Source organism: Periplaneta americana, chromosome 1 (genome assembly GCF_040183065.1).
Source record: "Periplaneta americana isolate PAMFEO1 chromosome 1, P.americana_PAMFEO1_priV1, whole genome shotgun sequence".
Classification (NCBI taxonomy): Eukaryota; Metazoa; Arthropoda; class Insecta; order Blattodea; family Blattidae; genus Periplaneta; species Periplaneta americana.
The window spans coordinates 53,975,015-53,999,639 of record NC_091117.1 but is presented as its reverse complement, the minus strand read 5'-3'; the positions used below and the strand labels follow the sequence as shown (position 1 = coordinate 53,999,639).

The 24,625-nt window shown below is 37.6% G+C and overlaps 2 protein-coding genes and 1 long non-coding RNA gene across 4 annotated transcripts in view; 1 reads left to right on the top strand and 2 right to left on the bottom strand.

Annotated features, from left to right (window-relative positions):
* Positions 1-8,261, bottom strand: part of LOC138695883 (uncharacterized) — a 67,335-nt gene extending 59,074 nt beyond the window's left edge. The window contains exons 1-2 of the mRNA XM_069820227.1: positions 8,236-8,261; positions 7,702-7,911 (exon numbers count right to left, since the gene is read on the bottom strand). The gene's annotated coding sequence lies outside the window, so the exon portion shown is untranslated. The remainder of the gene's footprint in view (positions 1-7,701; positions 7,912-8,235) is intronic.
* The window catches only part of LOC138695891 (uncharacterized), a 209,759-nt gene that overhangs the window by 67,210 nt on the left and 117,924 nt on the right, over positions 1-24,625 (top strand). The window lies entirely within an intron of this gene.
* Positions 21,413-24,625, bottom strand: part of LOC138695842 (uncharacterized) — a 36,995-nt gene continuing 33,782 nt past the window's right edge. The window contains exon 9 of one of the 2 annotated variants that reach the window (XM_069820126.1): positions 21,413-22,707. In XM_069820126.1, coding sequence (XP_069676227.1) covers positions 22,407-22,707 — 301 coding nt within the window. In that variant the 3' untranslated portion in view covers positions 21,413-22,406. The remainder of the gene's footprint in view (positions 22,708-24,625) is intronic. The other variant, XM_069820132.1, reaches the window with a different exon arrangement.

The window sequence follows — 24,625 nt, the reverse complement described above, 5'->3', positions numbered from 1 at the left end:
AAGGCCAACCCTAACACTGCCTGGTCTTACATGTATGCATGTAGGCCAATTTGTAGCTTGTTTCTCTTAAGAAGGTGTCATTTTGCGCTGTTAACTTCTTTCCTCCTCTTAAGAAATATGCAGGAGCCGCCACTGTTGGAACTAGAGGAATGATATCAGTTGTGTTTATATTCTTAACTTCTGTTTGTGTGGAATAAGTCATACCAACTGAGGTCATACCTTTACAGTAATGTGGTAAAACAATCTTTCCTCGTGAATGTAAAGGATACGTAACCTTTTATTCATCATCGCAAACAATAGTAATTTCATCATAATCTGTGGTAATATACAACCATTCATTTGTTTGTGACAACGGTATCTAAAGTGTTTTACTTAAACCCATATATTTCTCTAAACGTTGACAAGTTACTGGGTATTCATGTGTTCCAAACTGTAATAAACTAGGAATGCAGTCATCGTTAATCAGGTAGTTAATAGGGCTTGTTTCTGAACAAATATAATTAATACCATATACTTTCTTACATATGTCCATTTGTCTTTGTTTTAAATAAACATATTTCGTCTTCATTTTATTCGTTGCAATATATTCAACTTGAGGCTGAATGTATTTATATATATTATTTTAATGTACCGAAGTACATATGATATTTCCATGCAGATATTCTGCGTCATCATACGATGAAAGAGTAATGGAACGGAGAAAAATTCTCTCCGGCGCCGGGATTTGAACCCGGGTTTTCAGCTCTACGTGCTGATGCTTTATCCACTAAGCCACACCGGATACAACTCCGACGCCGGTTAGAATCGTCTCAGATTAAGCTCCAACTCTTGGGTTCCCTCTAGTGGCCGCCCTCTGCACTACGTCATAGATGTCTATGAACGCAGGACCGAAGTCCACACATGTGCTGAGGTGCACTCGGTATGAGTGAATAGTTGGCCGGGATCCGACGGAATAAGCGCCGTCTTAAATCACTAAGTGATTTACGCATATCATATATATTATTTTAATGTACCGAAGTACATATGATATTTTCGGAGTTGTATCCGGTGTGGCTTAGTGGATAAAGCATCAGCACGTAGAGCTGAAAACCCGGGTTCAAATCCCGGCACCGGAGAGAATTTTTCTCCGTTCCATTACTCTTTCATCGTATGATGACGCAGAATATCTGCATGGAAATATCATATGTACTTCGGTACATTAAAATAATATATATGATATGCGTAAATCACTTAGTGATTTAAGACGGCGCTTATTCCGTCGGATCCCGGCCAACTAGTCACTCATACCGAGTGCACCTCAGCACATGTGTGGACTTCGGTCCTGCGTTCATAGACATCTATGACGTAGTGCAGAGGGCGGCCACTAGAGGGAACCCAAGAGTTGGAGCTTAATCTGAGACGATTCTAACCGGCGTCGGAGTTGTATCCGGTGTGGCTTAGTGGATAAAGCATCAGCACGTAGAGCTGAAAACCCGGGTTCAAATCCCGGCGCCGGAGAGAATTTTTCTCCGTTCCATTACTCTTTCATCGTATGAATGTATTTAGCTTTTTATTTCCTGGTAAAACTAATGGCAAAGAACTAATGTCATAAACAGTAAACTTTTCACGTTGTACTACGGGAACTTTTACCTCATACACTAAGTGATTATTAATCTTAAACATGGATGCTAATAACAGATTATCTACTTGAGCATTAGGAAATGGAGGAAGTTGTAAATCGGTAGAAACATTGTCCTTAATTAACGTCTTAATTTTTGCAAATGTCAACACCTGTGGTTGCAAAATGCCTTGCCTTCCGTTCACTATCATAGTCAATAGTACGGTGTAGTAGTCAAAACAGTCATGATAACCTAGCTCAATATTTTTAATAATAACATTAATTTTTCCTATCTTCTCGTTTTCAAATCTTTTCATTTTCCCACTCTTAATTCCAGTGGTTTTCAAATGTATTAAAATGTTCCATAATAGCCTTAGTATTCAGCGTTGTCTGAGTTATTGTGTCATTAATATTTATTAAACTGGATTTCAAAGTGTAAGTTAATCAGCACTCAATTGTAGTACTCGTAACTGTTCTTGGGACATTTTATTCAACTTATCTTTATAACTATCTATCTCGGCCTCTGTCGCAGTATCAAATAAGATACGCGAAATTTCTCCTACAAACCCTAATACTGAACGTTTTTTACGGCTATTCAAAGGGATCGGTCCAATTATCTCATCTAACGTCTCTTTTAGTCTTTGTACTCCAATTTGTCGTGCACGGATGTGAGCAAGTCCTTGATTACAGTCAGTTTTGTGGAACCAGGTCATTTGTTCCAAACCTTTACATTCTGTCTGAAGGGTTATAACACCTTTTTGAAGTGAGTCTTATAACTTTTGTATTGGTTGTAAATCAATGGATGTCACAACATTCTATGTGTACGGTGTGAACCATACATCACGTACATGATCAAAATACACACCTGTTTTACTCGTTATTTCGTCGTTGGTGATTTGCACAGTTTCACCTCGGACTGGTAACAAGCTACATAATATCATCACTAGTAAATTCATCCTGTTGGAATACCTATAACAACAAAAAACAACTACTTTAGTTTATAAGGCTTTAAACGATTAACATGTACCGTCAATCTTTTCTTTCCGGATCCTCCTACTTTACATATATCTACATTAACATTTCTCATGTCTATTATTTCATATGGGCCTTCCTATAACTTATCTAACTTCTTACGGTTTTCCTTCCGTAATAATATAAAATTACCTTTTTCATAGTTTATTACTTCTTTATCTTTATTTCTTTGTTCAACCGTGGTTGATTTTTTCCTACTAGGAATTCTCTTGCTTCTTTCCATGAAACTCGTAGTTTCTGTTTCAGATTACTTATGTAATCCTCATAATTATACATGGGTTGTTCACCTTTCTGTAAGGCCCCCGGTAGATTTGCTAGTCTACCAAATATTAACTCGTAGGGTGTATGTTTTGTTACACTGTGTGGAGTCGTATTATAGTAAAAACGGCAAAGGGTAACCATTTATCCCATTCTTCTTGTTTATTGGTACAATAGCATCGTAAGTACTCTACAATTACCTTATGTGATCTTTCCAAACTACCATTCGACTCTGGATGATATGCACTCGTGTGAATCTTATTCACCTTTAATATCTTACACATTTCCTTAAATACATTGCCCATGAATTGGCTTCCCTGATCGGTAAGTATTTCCTTACTAATTCCGTATTGCAAAATAACATTATTAACAAATGCATCTGCTAAAGTTTCCGTATTCATGGTTGGAATAGCGGTTGCTATTAAATATTTACTAAGTAAATCTTGACAGGTTAAAATATACCTGTTACCTTGTTCTGTTAATGGTAACGGTCCTACTATATCTAATGCATCTGCTAAAGTTTCCGTATTCATGGTTGGAATAGCGGTTGCTATTAAATATTTACTAAGTAAATCTTGACAGGTTAAAATATACCCATACTTGTTCGGGTGTGTCTGTAATTTGTAAGGGAGCTTTTTGTGTTGGTCATTGTTCTTTATTTTTCTTACATACCTCGCATTGAGCAATATAGTCTGTAATGTCCTGTAGCATGTTTGGCCATGCTGTGTATAACTTAATTCTTTCGTAGGTGCGTTGCACACCTTGATGTCCACCTACTGAGCATTAATGAAAATATTTCATTATTCGTTGTTTCCTTTGATCATCCATTAAGTCTACTGTGTATACGGTACGACTTAAACAGTCAGCATTTACATTCTTTTTTCCCGCTTTATGTACAATGTCATAATCATATTCTTGTAACAATAAGCGCCAGCGCAATATACGCGAACCAGGATCTTTCACTTGCATCATCCATTTCAAGGGTTGATGGTCTGTCACTAGCGTAAATTTTCGTCCAAGAATATAAGGTCGAAAATGTTTACAGGCCCAAATAATGGCTAACAATTCTTTGTCTTTCGTGCTATAATTCAATTCAGCACCGTTTAAGGTTCTACTTGCGTACGCAATGGGTTGATCTTTACCTATAAGCCCTTGACTTACAATAGCACCGAATGCAACATTACTTGCATCGATCGTCAATAGAAACGGTTTCGTAAAGTCAGGAAACTGAAGTACAGGGGGGGGGGGTTAAAGCTTGTCGTAAAGCATTAAAATTTGCCTATTCTTTATCCGTCCATCGCCATATCGTATCTTTCTTTAACAACTCTGTCAGTGGTTTGGCAATCTTGCTAAAATCCTTAATAAATTTTCTGTAATACCTCGCAAGTCCTAAAAATGATTGTACATCTTTCGTCTTTGTGGGAATAGGAAAGTTCGTAATCGCTTTTATTTTCTCTAAGTCTGGTTGTATTCCTTCCTTCGTTATCCTATGACCAAGATATTTCAATTCTTCTTTTACAAATTCACATTTATCAGGTTCAATCTGGACTCCTTGTTGTCTAAATATTTCAAACACCTCTATCAATCTCTCATTATGTCCTTGTAATGTTTCTCCAAAGATTATTACGTCATCAAGATACACAAATACTCTCGTTCCTAACATCTGAAGAAGTATGGAATTCATAAATCTTTGAAATGTAGCTGGTGCGGATTTCAATTCAAACGGCATACGTTTAAATTCATAATGTCCTTCTCCCGTACTGAAAGCTGTTTTACACTGATCTGATTCGGCCATTGGTATCTGCCAATATCCGCTTGCACAATCGAGAGCAGTTAAATATTGTGCGCGTCCTAACTTATCTAAAATGTCTTGTATGTTAGGCAATGGAAAACTATCCCCTACTGTCTCTGAATTCAACTTTCTAAAATCTACACAAATTCTCATTTTCTTTACGCCCGACGCATCCATTTTCTTGGGTACTACTAGGATGGGAAAATTCTATGGGCTAGAACTCGGTCGTATTATATCTTGTTCTAATATTTGTTTCACTTGTTTGTCTACTTCTTGTTGATAAGCTTGAGGAAGTCTGTAGTTCTTAAGTGTCAACGGATGTCGTAATTGAGGTGTTGGTATAGTATGTCTCACCGTCTTTACTTCGGTTAACTGATCGCCAGGAAGTCGGAATATATCATTATACTTATTACAAATATCTAAAATGGAATTGCTTTCTTTCGTCAAATGCGCAAGACGTAACCGTGATTGAAGTAGTTGTAAGCGTTCATTGGTATTTTTACAAACCCGATGTTGTGATGTTGTCAAGATCCGTTCTGACAAGGGAATATCAGTAATCGTTTCATCACTCTCACTACAGTTTATAACTGCAACTAAAAACTGTCGATCTTTACACATAACTACGCTTTCAGCTACTATTACGTTCGTGGATAGGTATTGTTTTGGACAATATCTTTCACCTTCTAGCGTAGGAAAGGCTACATACTGTTCTCGCTTCCTTTTAATAGTAATGGTACCTAATGTGAGTATGTATTTGTCGAATGTAATCTCGTCCGAGTATCACATGTATATTTGAATGTAGTAAGCTTGGGATAACGTAGCATTTCACTGTTATATTATTAATTTGCCTGTTAATCCAACCAAGAATTTCTATGTGTATTCCTGCAATACCACTAATTTCTGTTTTCGTGGATGTTGTGTTAATTACCCCTTTTACTTTATCTTTTGTTACCAAGGAAATACTTGAACCGGTGTCAATTAAAGCAGTGAATATCCCCACTAAGTCCTTATTTTCTATTTGTACAAGGAATTCATGCATTTCTTGTCTACAGTCGTTTTCTGTACAACTACATAGACGAGACTGTGCCGACTTACTGTCAATTAGTTTTCCTGACTACCACTTGTTTGAATTCCGAATCCTCGTCGGGAACCTCTACCCCTACCTCGAGGATTGTTTCGACAATCTCTCACCTCGTGACCCCATCTTTTACAGGAATCACATCGAGCAGTGGTGCAATCGCGTGCGAAATGCCCACTTCGATTACATTTATAACATCTGATCGTCGAATCCACGACATGTATTATTTCTTTCTTTATTCCTTTATTTCCTTCAAACTCTTGTTTGAACGATCGGTATCCCTGATACCCTGACTGACTCGTACCACCTCGATTGGGTGTGTACTTCACAATTGTCGATTTCCTATCACATTCCTCTATCACAGCCTTATCAATAACTTCTTCTAGAGACATTTTATCTGCAGCTAACTTAACTGTTTCACGAACAGCTTCAGTGTATATACCATAAATAAATACATTCTGTCCCAACTTTATTATAATATCTTGACCACCTTGACGGGCTGTTGGATCCCACTCTGTAGTGAAACGGTTTGTACTGTCCAACGTGGCTTGTATCAATTGTTCAATACGTGCTCCCCACTGTGTAATACTCTCGTTTGGCTTTTGCCGTACCTGACACAATTGTGTCGTGTAGTAGGCGAAAATGCGTTGTACCGAAAAGTGAGTTTCTAGTTTTTCTTTAATCTCTGCCCAAATAAGATCAGGATGTGGTCTAATGTTCAGTGTTCTTTTCGCATTACCTGTTATTTTAGCAAGAATGTATTTAATTAAAACTGGTTTTTGTTCGTCTGTAACCAGAGATTCTGCCGCTTCTACATTATCTATAAATTCTGACAACTGTGCCGAATCTCCTGCGAAACCCTTTTCAAATAATTTGGCTGCCGCGGTAATTGAAAATTCCGTGTTTACATTTTTTTTGTCTCAAAAGAGTATTGAGTTGCTGTTCTAACAATATAATCCTCTCTAATGGATCTATCTTCTGAGGACTAGTCATTTTCCACGAGTGTGGGTTGTTTCTTATGCATTTTAATCTAGCTATATTTATATTATTTCAATGTACCGAAGTACATATGATATTTCCATGCAGATATTCTCCGTTGCATCACTCTTTCATCGTATGATGACGCAGAATATCTGCATGGAAATATCATATGTACTTCGGTACATTGAAATAATATATGATATGCGTAAATCACGAAGTGATTTAAGACGGCGCTTATTCCGTCGGATCCCGGCCAACTAGTCACTCATAACGAGTGCACCTCAACACATGTGTGGACTTCGGTCCTATGTTCATAGACATCTATGACGTAGTGCAGAGGGCGGCCACTAGAGGGAACCCAAGAGTTGGAACTCAATCAGAGAGAATTCTGTTCGGCGCCGGGGTTGTATCCGGTGTGGCTTAGTGGATAAAGCATCAGCACGTAGAGCTGAAAACCCGGGTTCAAGTCCCGGCGCCGGAGAGAGTATTTCTCCGTTCCATTACTCTTTCATCGTATGATGACGCAGAATATCTGCATGGAAATATCATATGTACTTCGGTACATTGAAATAATATATGATATGCGTAAATCACGAAGTGATTTAAGACGGCGCTTATTCCGTCGGATCCCGGCCAACTAGTCACTCATAACGAGTGCACCTCAGCACATGTGTGGACTTCGGTCCAATGTTCATAGACATCTATGACGTAGTGCAGAGGGCGGCCACTAGAGGGAACCCAAGAGTTGGAACTCAATCAGAGACAATTCTGTTCGGCGCCGGGGTTGTATCCGGTGTGGCTTAGTGGATAAAGCACCAGCACGTAGAGCTGAAAACCCGGGTTCAAGTCCCGGCGCCGGAGAGAGTATTTCTCCGTTCCATTACTCTTTCATCGCTAGCTATATTTGTTTTTGAAAAATAACATGGACTAACAACGTTCCTCGGAACTAGAAAGAGAACATACCCGATATTAGTGATCGTTGAGCTGCAGTGGCGCCTCCGTCTAGTCGGTCCTTGAATTTTGTAGTCGGACTGCAGTGTGAGTCTCTCTCGCGGGATGTCAGCAATAGGAACACCAAGATCTGGATCTGATGCCCGAAGAGGAAGAAGTCGAGTTGGAACCACCAACTGTCCTTAGGGCTGCTTCTCGTTGTCGTCCAGGAACAACCAGGATCTGGAACACATCAAAGATATAGAAAGTAGTATTACAAAGGTAGTTTGTAGCGGTGTCAAAGTGGATAGTTAATGTCTGAAGTCCTCCAATTCTTCAAAGTCGATAAGAAGATGCTCTTCTATCCCACCGCTGAACCACCATGATGTAGTGTAATTGCCGGAGCGGGTGTGGATGGTAGGCTGCCACCAGGTTATTAATACGTTAACCAACGAAGTCGAAGGCGTCGTGGGCTTCTAGACCGTCCTGAGACTAAGTCCAGAAATGAAGAGTAGTCGAAGTTTCAATTGTAATACTTTATTAATATAATAGATGAGAATACAATACCACAGTGATGTGGACTTGTCGGTGAAACAAATAGAAACGAACACAAAACTCATTAACATATCGGTATATATTGGAAATGTGGAGCACAGGCTCCGCCTAACTACGTCATGAATAGCCAATGAAAAGTCATACGAGGTCCATTCACAATGGTCATGTGTCATCAGAGGTTACGTGTCGATTGACACACTGGGTGATGGGTCACTCAGTGGATTACGTAATCTGCACCATGTTGCTCTATATATTTTCTCAGAAGGAAGCTATAAGGAAAGGTTTAGAGAAAAGGAGTGTGTAGGTGTCCTACTTTGGTGAGAAACAAGCTTCAATACATAACGGACATAAGTCACTTCAGAGGAAGAAGTGACCCAAGTACGCTTATACCACGACACCGTGAGACTGAATAATGTCCCTTTATTGGACATGGTTGGCGACATCTTGATGTATGTCAAGAATTTGCAAAAAGACTTTCCTGAACTTAAAAATGAAAATTTTGTCCTAAAAGAACAAATGACAGAATTGTTATCAAAGGGGTGCTGCCCCCCTCAATCCTCTCAAAATATTTCTTCTGAGGGTCAAAAAATCTGTGCAAGCTAATGACCCTAAGAAGTCTTACAGCAAGATTGTGACGGATAACTTAGCTGCTGACAGTTCAAATACTTCACATTCTGCAGTCTCACTGACTGCTAAGCCAGTACGTGTGACTCCTGTTACTGCGAAACATAACGCGAAACAGGAAATCAATAAGGCCAATGCTACTAATGTTCACACTGACAGCGAAGGCTTTCAATTAGTTTCTAGAAAGAAATTTAAAAAAAGAGAACCCAAAGTTGGAACCTCTTCTACTAGCAACATTGAAATGACCGCTGAGAGAATCAGAACTAAATCTCTCTTTGTTTCGAGATTCAGTTCCAAAGTTAGCTCTAAAAATATAGTCGACTCTCTCAAAAGTCAATTAGAACCTAGGTCGCTCTTGGTAACTAAAAACAAAATTTCAAACGTATTGTTCCTTCCATGTAGCTGTGGATGAATGGGATTTTGATTTGATAAATAATCCTGAAGTTTGGCCTTCTGGTTGCCTAATTGCACCTTTTTTTGGGAAACTCAAACCAGAACAGCATTTCTTGCATTCTATGAATTCAGATTTTCAGGGAAATGCCTCTTAATCTTTTTCGCTATCACTTAACTATTAATGTGCAATTCCAATAATCATCTTGAGAATTTTTATCAAAATGTTCGTGGACTTGATACGAAATGTGATGAAATTTTCCAAAATATAGTGAGTAATAATGATATCATTATCTGTCTCACTGAAACATGGTTATCTGAGTCTGTTGTTAATACAAATGTGTTTCCTAATAATTATACTGTGTTTCGTGCTGACAGATTGTTTTAAGACGCCAACAAAGTGAAAGGTGGGGGTGTCTTAACTGCTATTAGTGACCAGATATCTTTTACACGTCGGAGATATGATTTAGAATTCATTAATGAATGCGTTTGGATCGAAATTAAAATGTCAGGTTGTTGTAATCTGCTAATTGGTAATCATTATTTTCCACTCGACACAGATCACAAACATTTAAAGTTTTATCTAAATTTTATTGAAAACAATTTTGATACCCACAATTTTAGAATCGTTTTTCTCGGGGATTTCAATTCTCCTGGCATGGATTGGTCATCTTGTTGCACACTTAATGATATTCATTACTACGCAAAAATTAAGTCTCAGGATTTATTTTCCTCATCTTGTCTTCTAGGACTAAACCAAATTAATCTTACGAGAAATTGTAAAACTTTTCTTGATCTTGTTTTTACAAATGTTCATAACTCTTCAGTTAATCTTGCTAATCATTCACTAGTTTCGGAAGATTTCATCATCCACCTATTTGTATTGATCTGGGAGTTCACTCACCATCACCATTACAGAAACAAAATCAATCTTATTTAAATTATTCTCAAGGTGATTATCACTGTCTTTATTCCACTCTAAACAATTTTGATTGGAATTGTATATATCTTACTACCGATGTCAATGTTGCTACTAACTCTCTGTCAAAAATCGTTAATGAAGCTATATCTAAAGCTGTCCTGTCACTTTTGTGAAAAAGTCGTGCTATCCTAAATAGTTTTCAAACAGCCTACGTCTACTCATTAAGAAAAAGAACAAAGCACTTAGAAATTTCAAAAAATATAAATCTGATCACCACTGTCAAATTTTCTCTCACTATAGAAAACAAGTCAAAGCATTGATTAAGTCTGATAAATTTAAATGGTTACAGTCCATTGATGATAGTTTAAAAAAAGAGCCTAATAAATTCTGGAAATATGTAGAATCTTTTCGTAAATCGAAAAACATTCCTAATGAATTTATTATTAATGGGGTTCACATAGCTGATCAAAAAATCATTGCAAATGCATTTGCTAGTAAATTTAAATCAATTCAATTGAACCAGAACTCTAATTTTCTCACTTGTTATTCTAACTTTAATAACTTTTTACCCCTTCCTGTAATCTCTTGTGATGATGTCAGGATGGCCATAAAAAATGTCAAGCCTAATAAATCTATGGGTACGGATGGCATTCCTAATTTAATTATTAAAGGATGCTCTGAAATTTTCGTACCTGTTTTAACCTACATTTTCAATTTGAGTTTAAAAACAGGGGTATATCCTTCTCTTTGGAAGGAAGCATCTATTATTCCCATATTTAAAATTGGTAATAAAGCTATTTTAAGTAATTATAGACCTATTTCCATACTAATAATTTCTCAAAATTTTTTGAAAAAATTATTCATAAACATATTTCTTTTCACGTGAAAAACAAAATCAATTCGGCCCAACATGGTTTTACAAAAGGAAAATCTACTACTACTAATTTAGTATCTTATATCAATTATGTTATGCCTATAGTTGAAACTCAGGGTCAAATTGATTCCATTTATTTTGACTTCAGCAAAGCGTTTGATGTTGTTGCCCATAAGGGAATTCGGGGGAATATGGGCACGTGGGGAATATGGGCAATATTAAGTTTTCATGTCAAAACTCTTGCAAAGAATTATGTTTCTTCGCTAATAACGGTTAGTATAAAGTGAGAGTATCGTAATGGTTGCTGTAGGATGCGCGCTGTGCAGGATTGTCTCGTATTGTTGTTAAAACAGCCATCTAAATCGTGAGCATTGACTTCCAAGTATACTAAAATTTCACAATACTTATTTTAGATATGTTATATACAGTAGATTACACATGAACTTTAGAAAATAGTTTATATCTAATAGTATAGGGGAGAGTCGGGTAGTATCGGACATCGGGTAATATCGGACAGTGCGTTTCTTTCATCGACCACCATATGGTAGTACCTGAATGACATGGTTACGTTTCTCTATGCGACATCACAGAAACGTAACCATGTCAATCAGGTACTATCATCGTGTGGTAGGTGAAAGAAACTCACTGTCCGATATTACCCGATGTCCGATACTACCCGACTCTCCCTACATACAAAATATACATCTTGAACTGCCGTTCTATTGCGTCAGAAGCTGTTTTGTGAATTGTTTACGGTAGTGCCAACGGTTGAAAGTAAACTCTACATGTCGGGGTAATATGGGCGCTAATGTTCGGGGGAATATGGGCAAGCATTATACTTCATAAAAATGACTCTTCAGTCTTGATGAAAATGGCCTACAAATGATTACAAGAGCGAAAGATGTCATTGCACTCAAAGAACACAAAATGGTGCATTACATTTACCCTAAAGAAAAGACGAAAACCATTACCCTTGTGGCCTGCTTCAATGCAGCAGGGAACTACTTTTCTCCAGGTATCATTATAAAAGGAGTGAGGACAATAATGACTGAAAGAACAGCTGCCTGCTGTCAGTAAGTTGTACTCCAACAAGCAGTCTGCCTACATTAACGGAGATACGAGGTGTAATCATTAAATTCCGAGACCTGTCCCATAAGTGGAAATAAAATTACCTCATTTAAATGTGGCTGCCATCCCCTTCAAGGTAGTCCACTTGGGCAGCTATATACTGATCCCAGCGTGTCTGCCATATTTGGAAAGCCTCCTGGAAGTCGCGTTCTTGAAGCCTGTCAAGCACCTTCAGCGATTCGCGTTGGATCTCCTCCACAGTGCTAAAACGGTGACCCTTTAGTTTGAATTTCATCCTCGGAAAAAAAAAAAAAAAATCGCGGGTGGCCAATTCTGGTGAACGCGGGAGTGAGGAACGACGATCATCTTATTAAGAGTGCAAAACTGGAGTGTTGCGAGAGCTCTGTGAGCTGGCGCAGTGTCGTCATGGAGCTTCCATTTGTTCTTTGTCCAGAGCTGTGGTCGTTCATATTCGAAATTGACGTGAGGATCATTATGCAAAATTTATCGAATTTTTTCCACATTTTCACCAGTGTTGCACGTGTGTGGTCGACATGGCATCTCGTCGTCCTTTAGCAATGTTTTGCCATTTCTGAAGCACGAGTGCCACTCGAAACATCTCGCCTGAATAACTGCTTCATTCCCGTATGCTTGCTTCAACATTCCATGGATTACGGTTGCCGATTTCCCAAAGAATTTGACTTTGGCTGTCTGCTTTAGTTCCGAGTCCATCGCATTTCGCAAGTGCGCGGATGCACGTGCTAACAAAACCTTGTGTAACACAGGTCTCAATGAAGAGAGCGCTTCGAAACTTCGTGTCGTGTCTTTCCAAGGTCGTCTAGTGTCACTGCTGCGTACGCGTGTCAATCACGTAATCCCTTCGCCCACAGCAGACAGAATCTCGGAATTTAATGATCACACTTCGTATATTTTTCTCAATAATGAAGAACTTCGTTGCTTATTTCAACATCAGTAAGCATGCACATGCAATTTTGATAGTAGATGCACGTGATTCACATAGTTGTAATCCTGACACTCTTAACTTTCCAGTAGAAAATGGATTATGCATATTTTATCCTCCTCCACACACCACAGCCTGGCTTCAATCAGCAGATAGTGGTCTGTTTGGTCTTCTGAAGAAAGCTTACAACAGTGGTGCTACATCCTTCTTCAGGCAACATAGAAGACATTTTACGAAGGTCGAGTTTGCTTTCACTGTCAAAGAAGCATGGAGCAGATGTGTCAATGTATGTCGGGCTGTAAATGCCTTCCGAGCTTCAGTCCCTTTTCCACTGCACATGAGTCTTATTCCTGATTATGCTTACATTGGCACTGCAGCATCAGGTGACAAATCTACAATTCATACAATTCTTTCCACTGATTCAAATGTATTAGAATCTCCTAACGTCATTCATTGCCAAAGAGTCACATCATCTGCCAAAGGCGTTACGCAATAACCATCACACATTGCATATACAATTTATATAATATAGTTAATACAGTTATATTTTCAAGTATTTTAAGTGCTTTTTCACTTATTTCAGTTGAATATGATTCACATCATTAATGCCCATTTTACCTCCACACTCGGGGGAATATGAGCCTTAATATCTTGCGGATCTTAAAACACTTTCTCCGGTCGTGTTTTAACTTGACCGTCTCGTTACTAAAGCTTCATTTTTGTAACTAATTGTCTAAATAATTATATTCCATTTTAAATTATTGTTTGATTTGATTGTTAATTATTCACAAGTATTTGCTAAACATTATTGTGACCAAATATTCGATATGTACAAACATTTAGATATTGTAGATAATGCCTCAAGATGTCAATCGGCGAAAACGTTCGCATATGATATAGAATACAATAACAAATTATTATATGTTATGAATGTAAAACTTAGATAAGTAATTAGACGGTAACTTATTTAATTGATCAAGTATTATTACTTGTTCATACCATACTCTACTGTACCTTGTTTATTTACTAATTTCACTGCTGTTGAAACAAAAAAGTTTCTTTTGTGTATGTTCAGTTATATTTCTGTGGTGTTCATGCCAAAATTATGAATTTTACTTTCTCATGTTATCAGTGCTTTTGTTGGAATAAATTAGTACTTAGTATTCAGCGGGCCCCAACCAGCACAAAATGGCATTATCTCGTAAACGGTTATTTTGCGGACCCATGCTTATTTGACATTTTTTCCTTCTCTCCGTTTTTACCTCTCGTCCCTAAATTTTTTACCATAATTTTTAAAACACTGTTCTTTACTTGCCGATTTTCTTGAGTAGATGTTAGAAATTATTGAACTATCGGGATTGGTATTCTATGTGAATTCAACCCAGTGGCGTAGCCAGACTAATTATTTTGGGTGGGCCAGATATTTAGAAAGTACCTGACCCATCTCCTGACAATGCCGCTGCCATCAATTTTCTTGACACTCATTCTCGGAAGTCTTATTTAATAACATGCAAAATTATGATAAACAATCATGCAAGGCATACCTATACAAACACTTCATTAAGGTGAACTGGAGCTGTCGAGATTTCCTAGCAACGAATCTGTCGATCGCTGATGATGGATCCTTCAACAAATCCCAACTTTTCTTCCTCTCAATGGATAGAATTGCTAGATTACAAAGCCTCGTACCTGACATGATTGTCGAATTTTTCTTCGTTTCAGAGCATTGAAAAGTTTTATATCATTGCCTTATGAAGGACGAACATTTACTAATATCCATTTTTGGAGACTGAGGTGCTTCCGATAATGAATTTGCAAGAGCAAGAATATAGTCTAAACATTTCAAATAAAATAAGGTGTCAAATTTTTCTAGCTAATGTAACAATTCAGTAGCCTCCACAGCTTCCTTCTTTTTTACCGCTGCCAAACAATTTTTAGACCCAATCCAACACAGTTAAATTTGCTCTTGAAGAAATGAACGCATTTTTGACTTCTTACCTTAATGCTATCGTCTGTAACTATTGCTACGTCACTGATTCAACCGTAATCAAAGTACAGGTACATTGCTTACATGGCACTTTCTCCTAATGAACAGAACACGGAAGTCACCTTTTCAGCTGTAAGTTTGCGATGTCAATGTGGCTCATATATTCTGTAAGTTTCTCGAGTCTGTATTGGAGACGCATTTGCTGCGGCAGATCGTGCATTAGGGTGTTAATCATGGATGCGGTCATGGCGTGCTGCTCCCTCAGTTTGTCTAGCTGGCGTGTCACCTCCCCGATGCTCTCCAGCACTTTCCTCTCTTTTCCATCAATCCCATCCATACCTGGTGAATTGTCGGGTTCTGAAAAATATCCGATTAGTATACATTACATTCAACGTTCCTATTTTGGTATTGTGATTAGCTTCATTTTACAAATACAAGCTGTTGGCATGACTGTGTTACAAACGTTTAGTGTTGGTAGAGGATGCCACAACGAACATTTTGGCATGAGGAGTCTGTGTTCGGAAATGTACCGTTTAATTGTTATGTTATAAGTTGACTTCAGATTTTTAGATGCTTAATAATCATCCTTAAGACTCTAAAATTATTAAAATAGGCAGTAAAAATACAATGAAAGAGTAATGGAACGGAGAAAAATTCTCTCCGGCGCCGGGATTTTAACCCGGGTTTTTAGCTCTACGTGCTGACGCTTTATCTACTAAGCCACACCGGATTCCACCCCGGCGTCGGACAGAATCGTCTCAGTTTTAAGTTCCAACTCTTGGGTTCCCTCTAGTGGCCGCCATCTGCACTACGTCATAGATATCTATGAACCTAGGACCGAAGTCCACACATGTGCTGAGGTGCACTCGTAATGAGTGCTGAAAACCCGGTGTTTATTTACCAATAGAAGCTGTAACAATTCTTCTACAAATGAAAATATATATTATTTTTATTTTCCTGTCAAAGCAGGGAGTGCTGCAGCTCCGCAGCTCTTATGGACGAGCCGCCCCTGTGTATATACATTATCCGACATTAATTCCATTTCCTTTCGATCAAATTACCAGAATCTAGAAGAGAAAAATCGTCGTTTTATGCAAACAAATATGAAATGAATTCAGAAAAGGACTCCAGGTCGGGACTCAAGATTAGTTTCGTAGCTTTTACAAACCTAGGAACCGAGGAAGAAAAAAGCAAAAGAAACATGAAGACGAACAATTATTGTTGAGACAATTGCAAAGAAAGGAAAAGCATGGAAGGAGGCGAAGAAGATGGCGCAGAATAGAATCCGATTGAGACACTTCGTAAATGCCGTATTTGTAAACATACTTTATTCATATTTAAGCAATTTCATAATGAGGTCTATTCCGCAAATCCAACAACCTTTATATCTAGATTCGAACCCATGTATTTTCAACTAATGAATTTAGAATGTAGCCTATTATAAATTGTAACAAAACATATTAGAATTCTCTACATTCAAAACCAGCCAAAGATCGCTCCCCCCCCTCCCCACAATTGAGTTATTAAATTTGAGTTGTATTGATTTATATAATTATTATCTTGGAGTTTCAAGAGCCACCGGTGTAGCTCAGTCGGCTGAGGCTGATTCCGAGGCTTTTCCCAACCGTAAGGCAAATGTTAGGTAATCTCTGGCGAATCCTGTCTCATTTCGCCAAATACCATTTCGCTGTCACCAATCCCATCCTCGCTAAATAACCTAGCAGTTCATACAGCGTCGTTAAATAACCAACTAAAAAAAAAAGACACTACACAAAACCTGGCACACACCGAACAAGTTAGATAATTGAAGACCACCCTCTATAAAGGGTGTAACATCAAAATGAAATAAGGTGACTTCGGTAAAAAAAGTAATTTTTAAGCATTCGTTTATAACAATAAATGATTGCATCCAATAGCTGAATAAACTTGTATCCTTGATTAATCAAATGGTTCACCTAGTAAATATAGGCCTGACGAAATATGCTCCTGAAATTATTTTCTTTTCTCCTAAAAACTTGTACTTTAGGCTAGATTTGTTGGTTACATCCTTATTCGAGGGAGGTCTTCAATTAGGTACTCTGATTTTGTAAAGTGCAACCTATTCGTTTCTGAAAATTGTAGTTTTATCCTAAGGATACATGTGTCATCTTTGATCTCTGAAAAATTACCAACATAGGCTAGGTTAATGGTAACATCGCAGATTTTCACTGATGCTAATTTAAGCTGACTCGACGATGGTAGTGGCGGCGTCGTCCCACGATTATGAGATGAGCTGAGATGGTGATGGTGATGATACTGTACACTTGAAGAGTCAATATTCGTCAATATTCTGTGACATTTGGTACGGTATACGGTACGGTAGAAAAGCAAGAAAATCACATTCAGTTAGTTCAAAGAAAAAAAAAATGACAATGAAAAGAAAAAAAAGCGAGTGCTATTGCTCTTTACCAATATCTCTTTCCTCTGCTGTCATTGTAGACTGAAAATTCCATATTGTAGGCTACTTGTCGAGATTTGAGTGCAAGTGTACGGGGTAAAATGTTGTTAGGGCGCGCTTCCGAACAGAGGCAGTGGCATTTCTCCTAAGATTAGAGCCCAGTTTAGGTGTGTGTGTATTAATCGAAAAAAAATGACATATAAACATGCGTCCTATTCTCAAGATTTTCTAGCCCCTAATTTTCGATTAATACACACACCTAAACTGGGCTTTAACCTTACGGGAAATGCCACTGCCCCTGTTCGGAAGCGCGCCCGGCCTACCTAAATTTCTCCGAGATTTAGATATTATGTTATGTCCATACCTATCGAAAGTCATGTACACGATATAGTATCAGAAATATGAAATGTCATTGATTACCACGAGAGTACGTGTGGACGCCAAACTTTAAAATATAGGTAAGCAAACTGTTCCAGCGGATTCCGTACCCGTGTAGTGTCGAGCTTCGAACTTAAGGAGAGGCGAAACAAATGTAGATTAGTATAGATAGCGGTATTTCTTTACAATTGCGTTAACACCTTGAGGTACAAATGTATTTACCTACATGGCTTCTAGTTGAGTCATGTATACCACAAACAAAAGAAAAAGTGGTAATACGGTAGAAAACGTTGACCAATATGACGGACATCAATAACATCATCGAGGATCAATGATAGGTTAGGTTTGGTTTGTTGAGGTTTTTGCTGTGCTTTGCACATTATACGTTTTTTGGTAGGCATACCAAAAGCCTGAACAATCCAAACCTAGTCTGTCACTGATCCTCGATGATGTCCGCCATATTAACCAACGTTTTCTACTGATTATCTAAAAACTGTGGAAAGGTGCTGTGAAAGTGCGGGCAGGTGGGATTGCTCTGTCGAGATGAAACGAGTAAGCGGGAGAGGCAGCACATAGGTATATCTCATTTCCGTGCCTTTCCGTACTGTTCGCAGGGAGAAGGCGAGTTTTCGTAAGGTCGAATCAGTGACAGGTTAGGTTAGATTAGGTTATAGGCTTTTGTTGTTCCTTGAAAGAAAGGGCACATTCTTAGTCTAGTCAATGTAAGAGAATCACGCATATACTCCATGTAGGTATTAGTTTTCCATATATCTGATATTGTATCTGTTAACCTTATACAAAAGTGAAAGATGGCTTCGTCACCATAGGCGGAGAGAGAGCAGTTTCCTTGGGTGGGGGGGGGGAAACAAAACCATAAAATTCCGATATAACGAGGTTACTGGGGATATCATTTAGTTACTCCCCTGATATGGCTTGACCATAGTACGGTATATCGGAATATGATCATTTAATAAAAGTATTTTTGGGGTGCATGTTTCTTATAGTGTTACATCCATATCCACGATGTTTCGGACTGAGTTGTATAGGGCTTCAACTGTAGGTCTACTACAAATTATAATAGTGTATAACCATAGGCAGAGTTATGGGAGGGTATGTGGGAGCACTGTCCCCCCCCCCCCAAAATTTGTCTGAACTCTTTTTTTTCTATTAACATTACAAAATATTGAATTCAAAAGACTTTTCTTACTTTTGTTTAAGAATGGGATATTATTTGTAAATGCTATCATCATACCATCTTCCTGGAAAATGGCTGTTTTTACAAAAAATCATTGGACTATGGTTCTTTTATGAAAACTACTGAAAATTTTCACTCCTTTAACATGGGACTATGGTGTTTTTTTTTTCACACTAACACCTAATTCAGTAGATGGCCACTGCAGACTTCTAACACAGGAGTACAGGCTGTTGCAAAAGAAACATTACAGTGCTTCCATTCCTCAAACGAGGTATAGAAATTCTTATACATTCAGAAATTTAAAATAAATATTATAGTCTAAACACATGATCTGAAGACATTAATTCGTCAATTTAAGCACAGAAACTTAATCATAAATAAAAGCAAGAAAAGTCTTTTGCATTCAATGTTTTCTAATGTTAATAGAAAAAAAGAGTTCAGACAGGTTTGGGAGGGCAGTGTCCCCCCCCCCCCATAATTCCGCCTATGTTTGTCACTGAACGCTGAAGATTCCACAAAACCATTGATTTCTGTTAAAGTTTATGTATTCGTGCAGAAAGATCATCAGAGCATGTTGTCATCTAGATTCAGGGCCTGCAGTGATTATAGCAAATGGAAGTGCAACCATTTGCATAAAATCTGCCACACTTTATTCTATTCTGCCCGTCAGCGAATTTTTGTAGACTGCATGGCTTGCTCCACTGTTCCTCACTTGCCTGACCAGTGGTCAGTTGACTTTCTCTTATTGATACAGCTTTGTTCCTTAAATTTCAAATACCACTTACAACTTGAATGACCATTATGTAGATATGCTGCAAAGTTGTTTAGGAAATTCCATTGCACACAAATAACAGACCTTTGAAAGTGGAAATCCATACACAAAAAGCTCTCCTGTCTTTGATGGCAGTCATTTTTTCACATTGCCCTGCTAGTGAACATTGCTTACTACTGCTGCAAGCTTTGAGCACATGTAACAGCTTGTTCAACCTACCGTAATCCACTTTCAAGACAACTTTTATAAATTTCACTATACTGCCATCTAGTAACTGGGAAAGAAGTCATGTTATAACTATAACCCTGATGGAATTGAATCGAGTAATAGCTTGCAGCAGTACTTACGCCTAGCACTCGTTACCAAAACATCTATTTTTGACGGTGCAGACTCTAGTCGTTATCTTTTATATGTTGACATTTCACAATATAAGAATGGCAAATATGATATACAGAGTGTAAGGGGTATAAGTGCTGTCCTTTTCACAGTCATCGGGGATGGTCTACAGGATCAAAAATTGTCCATACAACATGAGGTCAAAAATGTATAGTTTTCCCAGAAAAAAAAATTTTCTTTCCTTATTTTATTAGCGTTATACTGCTTATATCGTTAGTAAAATTACGAAAACAATTACATCAGTAGATATATCTAGCAAAGAGTTAATATTAGTTTAAATAAATATTTGTGTTCTATTACGTTTTCGTGAAATTAAATAATAATGCCGCGGTCTAAGGTATCCTGCCTAGGACTCATGTTACAGAATACACATTGGTTCGAGTCCTCGTGGGGAAAGAAATTTTCTCACGAAATTTCGACCAGTGTATGGAACCGGTGCCCACCCAGCATCGTGTTGCACTTGGGGAGCTACGATAGGTAGCGAAAATCCAGTTTCGCAAACCAGCTATAACGGCTGAGGAGATCATCGTGTTAACCACATGATACCTTCATACTAGTTGGATGATCGTCCACCTCTGCTTCGGCATGTGGACGTGATACCAGCAGCCGGCTGGTAGGTCTTGTCCCTTCAGGGCTGTAGTGCCATGGAAATAATAATGCATGCTTAAATTTGTTTATGTTCTGGCGTGAGAGACGTGGCAACATGTTTAACAAGATGCATGCTGCTGACAGCAGTCTGCACAGATGTACAGATCAGCTGAGTTCAAGCTCCATGTCCAGAGGTCTCCTTCCTAGCGGATAGCAGTTCAGTACAATTAGGTCTATTCAATAAACAACTTAAATGTCATTCACAGTTCAGGAATATCATGATATGTTATTAATTTATGGAGAAAGTCTTCTTAATTCAAGTACGGCAAGAAGGATGTACAGTCAACATTTTCAGCAAAGAAGGTTACCTAATCGGCGAAGTTTTGTAGCAGTTTCTCAACAATTATTATTAGAAACTAGGAGTCTCTTACCCTGTTTCGAAAATCACACAACGAGAATTTTCTTTAAAAATGATACTGCTTTACGGAAGGGGAGAGATTAAAATTTTGCTTGAAAGGAAAAGTTCGTGTGATTTTGTGCAGTAAACCATTATTGTTTATTTTTAGACGTACAATAAAAAAAATGGAGCAATATTGTTTAAATACAATGTAAATTTAACATAATGTTCCATTAATGAGATTGAAACTTTGTATTTGCTGCTCGTTTTATGTAAACAACAATTGCCCTGTCTGCACCTGCATTAGAACAGAGCATTTGTTTTGTACCAGTATGTCTGTACCTGCTTGAGCTGAACTATATATTTGTAAACCCCCTGCTCCGCATCCAGCAATGTTACAAAATGTCTGATATTGTAAACTTTAATAATTAGTTAAATATTGCAATTAGAAAAAAATTGTGAGGACATTTTTTCTTCCTTATGACATGAATAATCATCAGTTAAAATAATAGCACTTATACCCCTTACACCCTCTATGTGTCGTCAGGGCTGCAAGCTTAAAAAACTGTGAGAATTTCTCTTTCTATTCAGTACGAACTTTGCACTCCTAAATTTGATTCAATGTGAGTGACTTATGTTTGTAATTGGGAAGATCATTTAGACTAGTCACTGTATTTTATGCAAGCTAAATCTGTGTACACAAATAAAAATATCTAACACATTTTCGTTAAATGCAGTGAGGCAAAATTTTCCTCATTCCAGGGATAAAAATTATATAACATTTACTGCTATAGAATGTGAAGCATATTATAGATAATTTGGAAAGTAAATTGCAAAAGACACATAATAAAAAAGGTTCAAAGTGAGATTTGCAATTATTGCTTCATAACTTGAAAATAAAAGTGATATTTAGTTTGTAATCGATACAGTTTTTATTGTGAATACTTTATTTTATTACATTTACTTTTTTAATAATTGTAAGCAGCCCTCTGTAAGATAAGCTGTAAAATTGTCTTTGAACTTTTCCATTTTTACTAGGCACACACAGATTAAAGGGTTGTTTTCTTCATTTTTTAATTTTCTACCATAATTTTAGTTTTCATCAGACTTGTTTTGTACACTAAATAGTAAAATTACTAAAAAGATGCATAATATTATCCTAATGTTTGAGGAAACAAGATTCCAACATCTTAATCAGTTAACATGATCTTCAGTAACAATATTTAAATGTGACTTGAAGTCATATGTCATAACTTTGAGTCCTATAAATCCTCCGTAGCCAGGATGTCCCTTGTGATAAATTCCAGCTCCAGAAAGTAGCATTGGTGGTTCAGGCGCTACAGATTGCGCATCTAGGAATGGCACAGTAGTTTGGGCCGCATCTTCGTTAATATCAGAATGTGTAAACAACAAGAATTGGTCAGATCTTGAATCAATAACGGATCCCTCTTTTGTCAGAGTTGGTACATCTGGTTTGTAGATAGGCAGCTCTTTTCTGAAACAGGTTTGTATTATACACTTGCTTAGATTTCTACGTTCATAAAAAAAACATTGCTGTGTATTGCCGTTCAAATACATAGTTACTGAGCAAGGTGGTTCAGTGCTGAGACACTGCACTGGCATTCAGAAGGTCCCTGGTTAAAATTCGAGGAGTTGATCAATCAGATCGGAATTTTTAATGGTTCTCAACCATAAAATAACCAGAAAACTAGATATTTAGTAAAAGGCAAATGCTGTACAGGCTCCCACTTCCCCTACAAAAAGAAAGAAATATAGATTGTGTTTTGCAGGACCTTATGATGGACATGTTTCAGATATGGCCACTAGATGATAAAACATAAAATGGAGAGCTAGTGTTTCTTTTCCAACAAATAGTCACGGTATAATCTTCCATTTAAAGTGGTTATAAATAAAACTGAAAATAATTTTTTCTACAGTATTTTTATAGCCTACTACGTTTATCTGTTTTTGATAATTTTTTATTGACTACAGTACTAAAGTACCTTACAGAGAAATCCATAATCGTTTTGAGATTTCTTATCGACAAAATGTATTTGTGACCTTGATGGTGGATTAAGAATAATTTCGGGGTAAAGTTGCAGTTGTTTGATCTGTCCATTTTTTTAAATGTTCAATAACAATTACTGTCAGGGGCGTATTTTGCGGACTACCGGGGCTACCGGCGGTAGCCCAAGGAAATTAGAAAAGAAAAAGTTTATAATATAACATAATGTAATAATTTTGTATTACCTTATTAGTTTTACCACAGTAATTAAAATTAAAGTAATTGTTAGATTTATATGCGCTCTCTGCTCTCGAAAAGAAACAAGTTGCCAAGGCGGCATCACTGGAGAAACCGCTGCTACAAGGGGTAGCCTGTGACCGTTCCGCTAAGCTGTCCTGTCGCACAACTGCCCATCCCCCGCTCCCCTCTGTTTCCATCGTGCAGTGCACTAGTGTAGGCCGGGTGAGTTGCCGCTCTCGCGATCGGTTTCTTCGCAGGCGCGAAGCAACATTACGCTTAGTACGCTAGCAATTGAATGTGATTGTGTTCTTGCAGTGCATTATTTTAAATTTGTGATTTGTTCAAGTGTCTAAGAGTTATATTAATTGTGAATTATTAAGTTTTTAATTTCCCAAGTAAGTGATATTGTGGAAAATATGGCAGAACAAGTTTCTGGAGAGGTTTGTGTTGAAAATGACTGTGTAATAGAAGGTTTATTAAAAGTGCCTTTTAACCGTCGTACATACAACGAGAAAGTTGAAATTGTGAAAATGGAAAGACCAACTCCTGAGTTAAATTTGTCCATGGACGTAAAAGAAAAACAGCGTGAGTACACACGCCATTTCACTTCAACATCATATGGTAAGTGGCATTGGTTGTGTGGTAGTTCTAAACTGTCTAAACTATTTTGCTGGCCATGCTTGTTATTTAGCCGCGAAACTAATATGTGGTCAAAAGAGGGGTTTTCTAATATGCACTCCCTTCGAACGGCAGTCCTAAAACACGAAAATCAAAAGCTCATATTTATAGTAGCATGAACTTTGCAAACTTTGGGAAGACAAGAATTGATTTACAGCTAGATAAGCAAAAAGCTCTACACATCAACCAACACAATGCTCTTGTGAAAAAAAATCGGGAGATTTTACTGCGTCTTATTAACGCAGTCTGCTTTCTAGGAAAACAAGAATTGGATTTTGGGGGTCATAATGAGAGTGTGGAATCAGACAATAGAGGAAATTATATTGAATATTTAAGTTCCTTAAGTGAATTTGACCATTTACTGGCCAATCATCTTGAGAGTTCAACAGTATTCCGTGGTACTTCTCCCGCAATTCAGAATGACTTAATATTTGCTATAAGTGGGGTTATGATAAAGAACATAAAATCTGAAATAGAAGAAGCACCTTTT